Source organism: Saimiri boliviensis, chromosome 2 (genome assembly GCF_048565385.1).
Source record: "Saimiri boliviensis isolate mSaiBol1 chromosome 2, mSaiBol1.pri, whole genome shotgun sequence".
NCBI classification, from domain to species: Eukaryota; Metazoa; Chordata; class Mammalia; order Primates; family Cebidae; genus Saimiri; species Saimiri boliviensis.
The window spans coordinates 233,484,626-233,498,155 of NC_133450.1; the positions used below are offsets into that span (position 1 = coordinate 233,484,626).

The 13,530-nt window shown below is 46.6% G+C and overlaps 2 protein-coding genes across 3 annotated transcripts in view; one reads left to right on the forward strand and one right to left on the reverse strand.

The window, feature by feature from the left end:
- Positions 1–382, forward strand: part of CENPP (centromere protein P) — a 290,099-nt gene extending 289,717 nt beyond the window's left edge. Inside the window, exon 8 of the mRNA XM_039475190.2 lies at positions 16–382. Within this exon, the coding sequence (XP_039331124.1) occupies positions 16–146 (131 nt within the window). The 3' untranslated portion in view covers positions 147–382. The remainder of the gene's footprint in view (positions 1–15) is intronic.
- A 1,183-nt stretch (positions 383–1,565) lies between these two features.
- The window catches only part of IPPK (inositol-pentakisphosphate 2-kinase), a 61,644-nt gene continuing 49,679 nt past the window's right edge, over positions 1,566–13,530 (reverse strand). For both annotated transcript variants that reach the window (XM_003938199.4, XM_010348803.3), the window contains 2 exons: positions 6,488–6,567; positions 1,566–3,072 (listed from right to left, as the gene is read on the reverse strand). In XM_003938199.4, the coding sequence (XP_003938248.1) occupies positions 2,847–3,072; positions 6,488–6,567 (306 nt within the window). In that variant the 3' untranslated portion in view covers positions 1,566–2,846. The remainder of the gene's footprint in view (positions 3,073–6,487; positions 6,568–13,530) is intronic.

The following is a 13,530-nucleotide window of genomic DNA, read 5'->3' on the forward strand; positions in this document are numbered from 1 at the left end:
ATGTTTTCTTTATAGCCCTGGAGCTGGACAAGAACAGAGCCATAGAAACCGCTCCTCTCAGCTTCCGAACCCTCCTAGGAGTGCTCGGAATCGAAGCTGCTCTGGAAAGCCTGATAAAATCGCTTTGTGCAGAGCAGAACGGCTAGTTCCGAAACAGTGAACAGAGAGGATGAAGATGCTGTGAGAGGAGCGTGAGATTTTACTGAATATAAACATTTGCTGTTTTCCACTTAGAAACCACACCCTGAAGACATGTCTTCTATGCAGTTAAGGCACATTCTGTAAAAACTCTCATGACATGAAAAATAGTTAAGTATAAAATGCCAAATAAAAGTGACATGTACAATGTGTTTTATAAAAATAAGCTTAACATCTGAGAAAACGTACCGAGTGGTTGTGTGTCCTCAGACGTGTGGGGAGGAGCCAGTCCCCACCCACCTCGGCCTCACACTGAGTCCACCGTGACAGGCAGCCACACTCCTCAGCTGGGAGAAGCCACCCTTTATCCTGGTTCCTGCGTCCTGGGGGCTCTGGAGACAGATGCCTATGGCACCTCATTTTTAAACTTTGGTTAGTAGCCCAGGGGAGCCCCGCCCACACTCCTTGCCACCCCCAGGTCCGAACGGTGGCACCGTAAGGCAGTCCCAGCAAGTCCTGATGTTCTTCTTGGTCTTCCACAAGAAAATGGAGTTGTCAGCTTCTTCAAAACGAGAATGTCCTAAGACAGCAAAGATAGCACTGTTCCTGGGCCAGGGTGCAAGGAATGAGGTCCTTTATGACAGACCCTGTGCAGAGCCGAAGTGCTACATTGACAGTCCCAGATGTGCCGTCAGAACCGTGATCTCATCAGTCACCCATTAGCACTGTTAGGATCTGTGGACTAGAGCTGTCTCAAACCAATCAAGGCCGTCATGGAGCCTCAACTAAGCAGCAGCAGCGGCTTCCAGGAGGGGCCAGAAATACGTCCATAGCAGTGGCGCCTGCAGCTCAGGGGATCTTTACAGCCTGGGCTCGTGGCAGCCAAGACCAGACAGAATGGGCGTCTCCATCTGTTTTCTCGTCTTCAATACAGGTTATTTTCATCGTGTCTAGTCCAGCCCTGTCTGGGCCCTGTGCTAGGCTGTAACTTTTGCAGCCCTGAAGGATCCAGAGAGCCCAGCCCGCCTTCCCATTGGGGTAGGAGTCCCTCACATGTGCACTTGAACCCAAGACCCAGTGTCCTTCATACACTATGACAGTGGGCAGAATCATCCCAAACAAGGCTTCCCCAGCCCCATCCCAGCAAGAGTGAACTCCCTTGGGTCAAGACAGTATTCACGGCTACTTCCCTCCACACTTCCCAGAGCCTGCCGGTCGTCACCATGAGCTCTGTCCACTTCGCTTAGGTGCAGTCTCCAAAGCCCCCATGCCAGCACACGGGACGCTTGTGTATGAGACAGTGTCATTCGAAGTGAGAAGAAAACAGTCAAGGTGTCCAAATGTCTAAGTATCTTTTTGCACCTCTGAGTATAGAATAAAATTACAAGTAAATAGGACAGAATGGAACAATAAATTCTAGAAGAGTTGCCTTGATTCAAACAAGTATAATTCTCAAGTTATCACAAAATTTCCCACAAAACTTTACAATCAGCAAAATAGTTTCCTTATTTCTCATGTATCATTTTCATATAATTCCATGGTTTCACTAATATTATATGTTACAATAAGCCTCCATTAGTCCCTCAAAACGATGATATAAATAATCAGTCTGTACAACCTAGCATACAATAAAAAACTGAAACCAAGATTCCCAACGTTTTTCATAGCAGCTGGGCACACTTTGGTGACCCCAACAAGAACCCTCTCGGCAGCAGCCAGGAGCTGTTTGCCTTCCAGAAGCAGGGCCTGTGGCAGCCGGACAGGAAGAGGCCATGGCGCCCAACAACGCATCTCAAGGCAAACCCGAGGGAGGAACTCAGTCCAGGAGGAAGAGAAAACTTGCTCCTCAATCACCCCAAACACCGGAGTGTCAGAAAAGCACTGAGCTGTTGGGGCGCACTGCCCAGCCCGGCCACAGCAGCTCAGCCAGCCACAGCTCCACCTCCAGCTTCTACAGCAGCAATTTCCAGTGGGAAAGAACACATCTCCCCTTCATGTGAAAGATAAAATCATAAAGCAAAAAAAAAAAAAAAAAGGTCAATGCTCGCATGAGTGGTGTCCATCCTGACCTGAGTGAGTCTCGTGCTCCCTGCCGCCCCGCGTGGAGCCGTGGGCTTCAGCACCGCCACAGGGACCCTGAGTCTATACTGCTCAGAACTGGTGTCCAAACAACCATGAGGTCACGCTCTGCAGCAGGGAACCCCCTAAAAACCTGTGTTGATATGTGGCTTGCACTGAAAAAGTGACCATGTAACTCAGCTGGGGAAAGTTCCAGTAGTATCCATGTTTCCTTAAAAGTCCAAACTGTAAATATATGTAATAATTCAAGTTTTCTATGTTAGGAGTCTGGTGGTAGCAGATCCAAAGCTTGGGTCTTAGAATAAGGCTTTTTTGCATTAGAGAATCAGACACGAGCCCTGGTTGGGAAGAAAGAACTACCCAGAGGGTCTCCCCAGGGCTTAACGGACACTTCCATTTTAAGAATGTGAGCAGCTTCCTGGGACACAGCACTCATGTCCTACATTCCTTGTCCAGGAAGATGTTTCTAGTGCTCTTCAATTTCATTTCTCCAAGAGGCAATCCCACCTCAACAGGGTTTAAAAGCAAAAACATTCACAACCAAAGGTCACGCAACACAACAGAAAATAGCTCTATCATTCAACCTTCACATTCTATGTTCAAGTTTCAAAGACACTGCAGGCAAAGAGTTAGACCTTGTGGAGAACTAATGTGCAATCTTCACTTTCCTTGAACCGAGTCGACATCACAGCGTTGTCTTTGGCACATACTGTCTTTGAATAATAGTTGACGATCTTGCCGTCCAGCTTATACTGATGGGGAATGCTCTCGTAGGGCTTGAGGTCAAGGTCCAGCACAGACACGGAGAAGGCAAACCTGGACCTCGATGAAGGGACGACAGGCCTTTGATCAGAGCTGCAAGGAAAAAAACACCATTTCAGGACGCACAAGCCTCCCAGTTCACTTCCCTCCCTCCTGTTCTCTCTCCTTTCCTTCCTTCTTTCAACTGATACGTTTTTATTATGTTGTTTTTTCTTTGACTTCTGCAAAGTTAGATAAATTGAGACGTGAATGTCCTCACACCCCAGCTCACGAAAAGCACCTGTTCTGTGCCTCCGCGCATGACAGCTGTCTGTGCCGGCTGTTGTGTACCAGCACGCAAGGCTTCCTCGGGCCAGTGCACCCCATCATACCAGGCGAGAGAGGGTTAAAGGACTGAAAGATGGAAAAGCGATTATGTGGAACATGTGAGCGATGTTCCCCCAGCCCAGTGGTATAAACGAACGCTGAAAAGTCACTTTATCATGAGCCAAGTATTACAAAACCCAAGAAAAAGTAAAAAGTAGATCTGGCTGTTCCAGTGCCAAATGGATGAAATGTCGACAAGACGATTTCTGTGCCTCCCCTGTCTGCTAAGAAACGCAGGCTCCTTTGTGTGGTTCACATTGGAGAGATCTGGTTTCTCATTTTATTCTCAAACTTTATCTTTACTCCTTTGTATTTTGCTCCTCAGGGGTTAGTTTTTGGTTTTAACAAATATCAGAATAGTCGTGCTTATAACAAGATGTGAATAATTCTTTGCCCTGAAAAACACATCCAGGATCTCCGAGTCCTGAGCTCCGACTGCTGTGTGTCCCGCTTCATCTGAGGGCACTCAGCACACAGCACTCATGTCACTGGCTCAATAAGTGACCTAAGCTCAGTTCAGTCCAGGAGAAGTATTCTGGGTTCTGGTGTCCCCCCGTTTACTACTCTTCGAGATTCAGAAATCAACAAACCCAAGCCTAACTTCAAAAGCTCCCGCTGAGGAGAGGAAACACTGATGAGCATGTCCCTGCTCTGACCCTGCTCACCACAGCCTTGGCGCCCTCTCCTGCCCTGTCCCAGAATCCTGTGTAGGAAAAATGAATCCCTGACTCAGTTGCTGGGGTCAGTAACTATTCTTGCCTGAATAGTAAACAGCAAATAACTCATTTACAAATTAAGGTCTTGAGCCTCGCTCCAGAAGCTGGAAGGCGCCTGCAGGTTGTCCAAAGGGGCTCCATTTTACTGCGAGAACCACTGAAGCCCAGGGCAGCATTAAGTTCTGAGACCTGAGACCCAAGCTTGGTGCAGCTGGGCTGGAAGAGTCACATCCCCGGCCCGTGACTAGGGCTACATATTTTAAAGGACACCTCGATTTCTCAGAACCAGCACCTGACAAGACAATGGGTGTAAAGGCAGGCAGGATGTTCCAGGCAGCTCCCAGGGGAGTCGGGGGTGGGGGGTCTGACTACCTGGGCTGACCACAAGCTCCATGGGAGCCAATGGCAGTGACCAGTGGGCACCAGCTTCTGACACAGAAATGCTCTTCTCCTCAGCAGCCCTGAGGCCAAGACTGGGCAAGAGGCTCTCAGGGACACACATGTCCCTTGTGCCACAAGTGTGCCCTCTGGCAGCCTTGGAGAACGAGGCTCAGGTGAACTTCTGGCTGCTGGGGGGCTGCCCTTGCCTGGAAGGCTGCTCTCCAGGACACTGACCCACTGGGGGTCGCCAGGGGACAAGCAGCCTCCAAGGGTGCTGGGGACTGGGGTGCAGAAGCCAAGGCTGCCCGTGCTGTGTTTCAGACGGGAGGTCGAGAGGAGCAGCAGGGTTTAGGCACGGAAGGCCGTGGCAGCTCTCTCCACAGTTCCAAATTCCCAAAGGGACAAACCTCTGCAGTGACAGGCAGGCAGATCCAACTTTAGATATTTTGGTTTATGACAGGGCAGAAACAGTAGTGCAGAGCTAGAGAAGCCTTTACGTGAAGGAATATAAGAAGTTTCAATGTGGTCAATCTATCTGTGAGCTGTAAATTAAAGTCTAGGGATCTAAATTTAGTCTCAGGTCTAGCAGGCATCTCAAGATGCCAGGATGACTCATGGTAAGTCCCGGCCTTAGCTTGTCCCTAGGCCTCTAGGGCGCCACAGTCGCTGGAACTTACGGGTGCAGCCCTGAGTGCACCTTCCTTGAAGCGGGTCCTGCCCCACCACGTCACGTTCTCGTGTTCTCGGAGAAGCCTTCTGAGATCTCCTCCCTTTCTTTGTTGAGAAGGGCCTGGCTACAGTGCTTTGTGCATGATGGTTCCTGTGCCTTCACCCCAGGTCTCAGAAGCCATTGTGGCTCAGTGCCTTCGGGACACGCCCTCCCCTCCCCTCCCAGGGTCGGTTTCTGTTGAGCAGTTGGGCAGGCTGCAGTAAGGACCCGGGCCCTCAGCTCTCCCCACATGCTGTTTCCATTTTGACATCACTGACTGGGCACCGAGAGATTCGCAGTGCTGGACGAGGTGCGTAGCACACCGGCCTTCAACGGCCTTTCACAGCCCACCTGAGCACCTGCATCCAAGCACGTTTCCACCTCCCAGCTGCATCCGTGGTCAGGAGGGCTGGTGAACAGTGGTGTCTGCAGCTTTTTTCTCATCAAACAACACCAGCTTAATCCAGCTGAGGAATTCCTCATATCTTAGTCCTGTGGGTGTTTTCTTAGGGCATAACAGGAGTTTTCAACTAAACAGAACCACCTTTTTTCTACTTGAGTTATATGTCTTTTAATTTTCAATATTTCACACCGGAAAGTAGATAATTCTGTGCCTGCCAGGGAACAAGAATCCTGGGAAGTGTTAGTTCAAAAGCACTAGGAAAATGAGTGGCTAGCAGCCAGCAACCAAGGTCATCTTGACCCAGGAACACACGTTAGAAGAATGTGGAACATTCCACAGATACTGGGTGCAGGGTTTGGCACCCCTGAAGACCAGTGCTGAAGATGCTGTCTGATTACTATGAGATTATCAGTTTCATCCTGAATTCCCAGAAACAGTGAGAGGGGACTGGACAAAAATAGTGACATTAGGGAGAGGGGCTGCACACAGGCTGGCTATTCAGAGGAGGAAGCCGAAGAATGAATGTGCGCCTCACAGGTGTTCCCATGACTGTGGTGGTGAAAAGCAGGCATGCCACGCTGCCCGGCAGGAGACCCAGGAGCAAGGCCCACAGGCACCCACAAAGCTCAGGCCTTGGCAGAAGCGGTAGGGCTGGCTTTGAGGGAAAGGAATGGGCAGTTCACTGTCCATGTTGTTGAAGTGTTTTCTTAGAAAACAGTAACTTTTAATGTAATAACAATCCTTGAGTTATTCTCCATAAATCTGTCTTTTGACTGAATTACAAGCTTCTAGAGGGCAAGAGTTAATAGCCCCATGATGTCATGTAGGCCAGGGAGGTCAAGGTCCTGTCAAGGAGTCTCTAAATATGGGAAAACCAACTGTCCATAAGCCCCCTTTAGACCCAGGCCGCGGGCTGTGCAGTGGGCGCCTCACCTGGCATCCTGCAGACAGGGGGAGAGCGCGATCATGATGGAGCAGTCCTTGGCAGTCATGGCGACGCGGTACTGCTGCACCTGCCGGGGAGGGAGAGATCAGTTCCAGGTCTCACAGGAAGCCTCTGCCCCCTATGCAACCTTCCTTCCTAGCCACGTGCAGAAACCGCTTCCTGCCTCAGAACCCAAGGGTGGGATTAGGAGCATGGGCCACAGTGAGCAGGGGTGTCAGGAGGTCTCCCTGTGAGAGCACCTGGGCCAGCTCTCAGCCCCACAGGGCTGCTCAGAGGCTGGCATTACCCCCTGACTTCTCAAGGCAAGCAGTGTGGGACCCTGACTCCAGACCCTGAAGCGGATTATCTGTCTTCAGCAAGGTCACCATGGTCAGCCTTTAGAAGGAAAAACAGTAAGCCGCCTGAGCCCCCGGATGTTGGCCACACTCAGAGTATCGAGCAAGCATCATTTGACACCTCAAAGAAGAGGGTATAGGGTGTTCGGCAAGGCGTCGCTTAGAACAACAATCCCTCCGGAACGTCACACAGCCACCAAAGACAACTGCAGACGGCCACCCTTCTACAGGCTGTGCATATGTTAACTCGCTCCACCCTCACAGCAGCCCAGCAGGGCAGCACAGCTGGCATCCCACTTTATAGACAAGCAACAGACACAGAGATCATTTGTCTGCTGTGCCCTGCTCGTCAACTGCAGAGCAGGGACTCAAACCCAGTGTGCTGGCTCTGACATCTGCACTCTTCAACACATGCTCCAAGCAACATGGGTCTGTCCATACTGACCAGGGACAGCTCAACATACACTAACTGCCATCCATACAGACCGGGGACGGTTCAACACACACCACACTGTCATCCATACAGTCCAGGGACAGCTCAACACACACCACACTGTCAGAGTCGACATATATAAAGCCGTGCACATGCTCATGTGTGTGACACAGGCAGGGAGGGAGGTGAAGGCAGCCACCGCAATGCTCACAACTGTCCCCTCTACAGAGTAGAATGTGAGGTACTCTCTCCCCGTCCTCCTTTGGACTTTCATTTATGGTTTGCATTTTTTTTTAATATAGCTCTCACTTTCACAAATACAAACAGTTGTGGGAAAAAAAAAAAAAAGAATTGGGCCTCACACATCACTGGCCTTAATGTTTGTACTAATGACAGACCATCATTGTTTCTGAGCTCTTGAAGTATTTTCTTAGAAAACAGTAACTTTCAATGTAATAACAATCCTTTTGAGTTATTCTCCATAAATCTGTCTTTTGACTGAATTACAAGCTTCTAGAGGGCAAGAGTTAATAGCCCCATGATGTCATGTAGGCCAGGGAGGTCAAAGTCCCGTCAAGGAGTCTCTAAATATAGGAAAACCCACTGTCCATAAGCCCCCGTTAGACCCAGGATGTGGGCCGTGCGGTGGGCACCTCACCTGGCATCCTGCAGACAGGATCTCCTGTCCCTTTTAACTGCCCCCCTCAACTGCATACAACCGGGAAGATCTGGTCTTAGAAAACAGCCCAGCTGCACCTTCCAAAGGGCAGGACTGGGTGGGAGGGAGTGGGGCGAACCTCAAGGCACAGATTTAGCTCAGGCCCGCAGACTGTTCTCGGGGCACGAGAAAACCTTTCATAGCAGAAGGGAATGAGCAGCTCGTACACGCTATTCAGTTAACTAGGAAATCAGCTATGTCCCAGAGTACCAAAAAAAAAAAAAAAAAAAAAAAAAAAAAAAAAAAAAAAAATCCCAGTCCAAAAGAATTACCAAATATTGAAAACATAAAATTAAAAAGCTTTAGGCCGGGCGCGGTGGCTCAAGCCTGTAATCCCAGCACTTTGGTAGGCCGAGGCGGGTGGATCACGAGGTCGAAAGATCGAGACCATCCTGGTCAACATGGCGAAACCCCGTCTCTACTAAAAATACAATAAAACTAGCTGGGTGTGGTGGCGCGTGCCTGTAATCCCAGCTACTCAGGAGGCTGAGGCAGGAGAATTGCCTGAACCCAGGAGGCGGAGGTTGCGGTGAGCCGAGATCGCGCCATTGCACTCCAGCCTGGATAACAAGAGTGAGACTCCGTCTCAAAAAAAAAAAAAAAAAAAAAAAAAAAAAAATTAAAAAGCTTTAGCGGGACCAAGTGTAGTGGCTCACACCTGTAATCCAGCACTTCAGGAGACCGAGGCAGGAGAATCACTGGCACCCAGGAGTTCAAGACCCACCTGAGCAACACAGCAAAACCCCATCTCAAATAAACAGGATGGAAATGAATGAATGAAAAGTTTTTACATGGTACAGTCAAAATTCAAAGGCAAAAGATAAATGAATGACTAGGAGAAAATATTTGCAACATCTAACAGACTATAAATGTCAAGAATATGTAAAGTGGGCCAAGGCGGGCGGATCACAAGGTCAAGAGATCGAGACCATCCTGGTAAACATGGTGAAACCCCGTCTCTACTAAAAATACAAAACATTAGCTGGGCATGGTGTCACATGCCTGTAATCCCAGCTACTCAGGAGGCTGAGGCAGGAGAATTGCCTGAACCCAGGAGGCGGAGGATGCAGTGAGCCGAGATCACGCCATGGCACTCCAGCCTGGGTAACAAGAGTGAAACTCTGCCTCAAAAAAAAAAAAAAAAAATATGTAAAGTTTTAGAAATCAATATGAAAAAAAAAAAAACTATCCCCAAAAGATCACAAAAATTAAAAGAATGTATATATATGAAAAATTCAATCTTACTACAAATCAAGGAAATGCAAATTGTAACAATGAAGTATTTTCTAGTCATCAGATGGGCAGAACTACACACAAACACACATGTCGGCCCTTGATGTCTGCAAATTCCAGATGCAGAATCTCCGGATATGGAGGACTTGACTAAGGGACTTGAGCATCCTCAGATTTTGGTATCAGATTTTGGTGTGTGTGTGTCGTAAAATGAAGAGATCAGGCCTCCACTTCAGGTAATGCCAGAATAAGTAGTGGAGGCCAACCCACCTGCTGAGGCCAACTAACAAAGCTAGACAAAAATACCTGCTTGAAGGCAGAGCTAACAAGCCAGGGAAGAACTGCTGGGATAGGGAAGGACGGAGGCATCTAGGTCTGCTTTTCCAAGAGAGGGTGGCGATAATTCCACAGTTGGCCGAGAGGAACTTTTAACCAACCTTCAGGGCTATGGGAACAGTAACCATCATGACCCCCTTTTCTTTAGGTTAGTACCCAAAATACTGCCCTTTTTAGAGTAAAAGTGAGGCCAGGTACAGTGGCTCATGCCTGTAATCCCAATACTTTAGGAGCCCAAGGCAGGCAGATGGCTTGAGCTCAGGGGTTTGAGACCAGCCTGGGCAACGTAGCAAAACCCTGTTTCTACAAAAAATACAAAAATTAGGAGGCTGAGGTGGGAGGATCACTTGAGCCCAGGAGGTGAAGACTGCACTGAGCCAACATCACACCACTGCACTCCAGCCCAGGAGACAGGAGACCCTGTCTCAAACAAATAAACAGAGTAGAAGGGAGCCAAGGTAGACAGGCCCTACCAGCAACTGCAGTTTCACTTTGAAGAGACCAAACCATCACAACTGGATTAAAATGACTCCAGCTGCTGGTGTTTCCCAGGCTTCTGACAGAAACAAACCTAAAATTCTCTCTGGAAGAAGGTATGATCCTAGGCCTCAAGTGAATTCTAAAATAATTGCTCAAATACAATTTTGAGCACACAAGCAAAACTATGCAGACACAAGAAGACGATGACGTGAATGAGACCAACAAAAGCAAACAGAGCCACAGTGGGGGAGAAGGTCTATGGGAGCTACACATTCCACTTGATTTTGCTGAGAACCTAAAACTGCTCTAAAAAAATAAAGTCTATGAAAAGAAAAAGGTGCCACTGGGAAAAGAAAAACCCACAATAGTAGGAAAAAAACCACACCCATGGATTCCAACTACATACTGGAGGTGCCGGACAAACACTCTGCATCAATGAATAAAAAGACTTAATTCTGGCAAGGCAAGAGATGAATTCGAAAAAAAAAAAAAAATGAAAGAAAAATTAAAAAGATAAAGAATAGACAAAATTGAGAACTTCGTGGAGAACTGGAAATGATAAAATCAATCATTTAGAGATCCTAGAACTAAAAAGATGCAGAAGTGGATATGAAGAATTCAACAGATTAAACACCAGATGAGAAAAAGTTGAAGACGTCCAGGTGGATGGGATGATTTCAATAAACACAACAATGATTGACAGAAGACCAGCTAGCATTTCTCCTGTGTGGTTCCCTTGTGGTGCTACTGCTAGGGTTACAAGGAGGGAACAGTCACCCTCGCTGTAGCTCCCGGCGGGGAGCTGGCAAAACCAACCTTTAGCATGAGCTGAGGAGGCGACTGACTACTATGGTCTGAAGGGTTTGAAGTGTCTTCCACTGCTGCTTCCAAAGCACCTGCGTTTCCCACATTAGTCACTCTTTTTAAAATGCAAATGTTATTTAGGTAGTATCACACTACCACATTAACTAGTTTTCTAAACCAAGTTACCCTGAAGACATGGATTGGACAAAGAGAGATGATAATTTGGGGTCAAGGAACAGACAGAGCTAAGAAAATAGAAAAGCTAAAAAGAATTCCTAAACTAGAAGGCAGACCACAAGTACATATCCAGAGTGAAGCATGAAAGGATACAATCTAGAAAATACAGAGGAAAGGGTATAAGACATAGAAAATTAAGAGAAAGTGTCCGACATACTTGTAATTGGAATCCAAAAGAAAAGAGGAGCCGGCCAGGTGCAAGAAGACAGTAAAAGTACTTAATGATATTAGACTCCAGGAAGTCAACTGCTTGCTGGCAATAACTAAAATAACCACTAGAAAAAAAAAGTAAAGGGCTCTACAACTTCCAAGCAGAGTGGGGACATGGAATAATAAACAAAAAATAAGCCAAAAGATTGTGAGAACAGAAATAGAAACCTAAAATAGGTAAGAAAAATTTTAAAGTTTAAGCTTTAGTGTAAGTCTAATAAAACAACAAAGAGTGTCAGAATGAATAAAAAACCAAACCCAATTATATGGCACATTTTAAATACAAAAACACAGGTTAAAATGAAAGGACAGAAAAAGATACACAGTGCAAACATGAAACAAAAGAACCTAGAGATGTTACATTAATATAAGTCAAAAGAAACAAAGTAAGAAGTATAACCAGAGATAAAGGACACTTGAAAATGGTAAACGATGACATGGACGTATTGTGTGATGGTAAAAAGAAAAAAATTAAAAATTTTTAAGGAAAATGGTAAATGACGCTCCAAACTGAAAATTGTAATTCACCAAGAAAATGTAACAGTTCTAACTCTGAGGCACCTAGGGTACAGCCTTAAGATAAGCAGGAATAGGTAACTTCATAATTATTATGGAAAATTTCAAGCCATCCTTCTTATGGAACAAGCAGAGGATAAAATCATTAAGATTGTAGATATGAACAAAACGCTTAATTTAGCCTAATAGGCAGATTAGAATGCCACATCCAACATTTGAGAAGACACTACCTTTTCTTTTTCTTCCTTTCTTTTTTTTTGAGAAGGAGTTTCACTCTTGTTGCCCAGGCTGGAGTGCAATGGCGCAGTCTTGGCTCACTGCAACCTCCACCTCCCAGGTTCAAGCAATTCTCCTGCCTCAGCCTCCTGAATAGCTGGGATTACAGGCATCCGCCACCACGCCTGGCTAATTTTCATATTTTTAGTAGAGATGGAGTTTCACCATTTTGGCCAGGCTGGTCTCAAACTCCTGACCTCAGGTGATCCACCCATCTTGGCCTCCCAAAGTTCTGGGATTACAGGCATAAGCCACTATGCCCGGCTGAGAAGACACTACCTTTTCAAGCACACAACACAGAAGGATTATTTTAAAAAATTAAGCCACAAAAAAATTTCAAAGGATCAAATGGCAATCTCAACAAATGCCACATGATCACTTGGACTATACTCTTCACTCCAATGCAATTTTGCTAGTAATCAAAACAAAAAAGGTAACAAGAACCCGCAGTGCTTAGTAATTAATTCCCTTCTAAATATTTCCATGGGTCACAGAAGAAATCTTCATAATTATCAGAGTCCATTTTAATTGAATGATATTGAAAGTACAGCTTGTGGACATGTGACTAAAGCCATAAGAGGAATATGAAACTTTAAACATTTTAGAAAAAAAATTGCTGAAACTCAGATAAGCATTCCTATCAGGAACACGTTACAAAAAGAACAAATTAGCATAATAGAAAAAATGAAATGATCAAGAGTTAAACAGAAAACAATCATACAGTACAAATGGATCAAAAGTTAACTCTTAGGAAACTAAACTCTTGGTGGGAATGATTAAGAGCCCCTTCAGGCTGCTATCCCAAAATGCCAAAACTGGTAGTTATAAACAACAGAAACTTAATTCTCACAGTTCTAGAGGTTGGGACGTCCAAGACCAGGCACCAGCAGATCTGCTATCTGGCGAGAGCCCACTTCCTCATATACAGCCATCTTTTCACTGCAACGTCAGGTAGTGAAAGGGGCTAGCTTGCTCTCTGGGGTTTCTTGCATAAGGGCATGAATTCAAATCATGAAGGCTCCACCCTCATGACTGCATCACGTCCCAAAGGCCCCACCTCCTAATACCATCACCTTGGGAGTTAGGATTTCAGCATATAAATGTGGTGGGCGGGAAAGCAAAACATTCGGACCGTAGCAGAGAGGGAGAGAAATCAAACATCAGACAACTGAAATAAAAATCCTTAGCGGTGGCTCAAGCCTGTAATCCCAGCACTTTGGGAGGCCGAGGCGGGTGGATCACGAGGTCGAGAGATCGAGACCAGCCTGGTCGACATGGTGAAACCCCGTCTCTACTAAAAATACAAAAAATTAGCTGGGCATGGTGGCACATGCCTGTAATCCCAGCTACTCAGGAGGCTGAGGCAGGAGAATTGCCTGAACCCAGGAGGCGGAGGTTGCGGTGAGCCGAGATCACGCCATTGCACTCCAGCCTGGGTAACAAGAGTGAAAC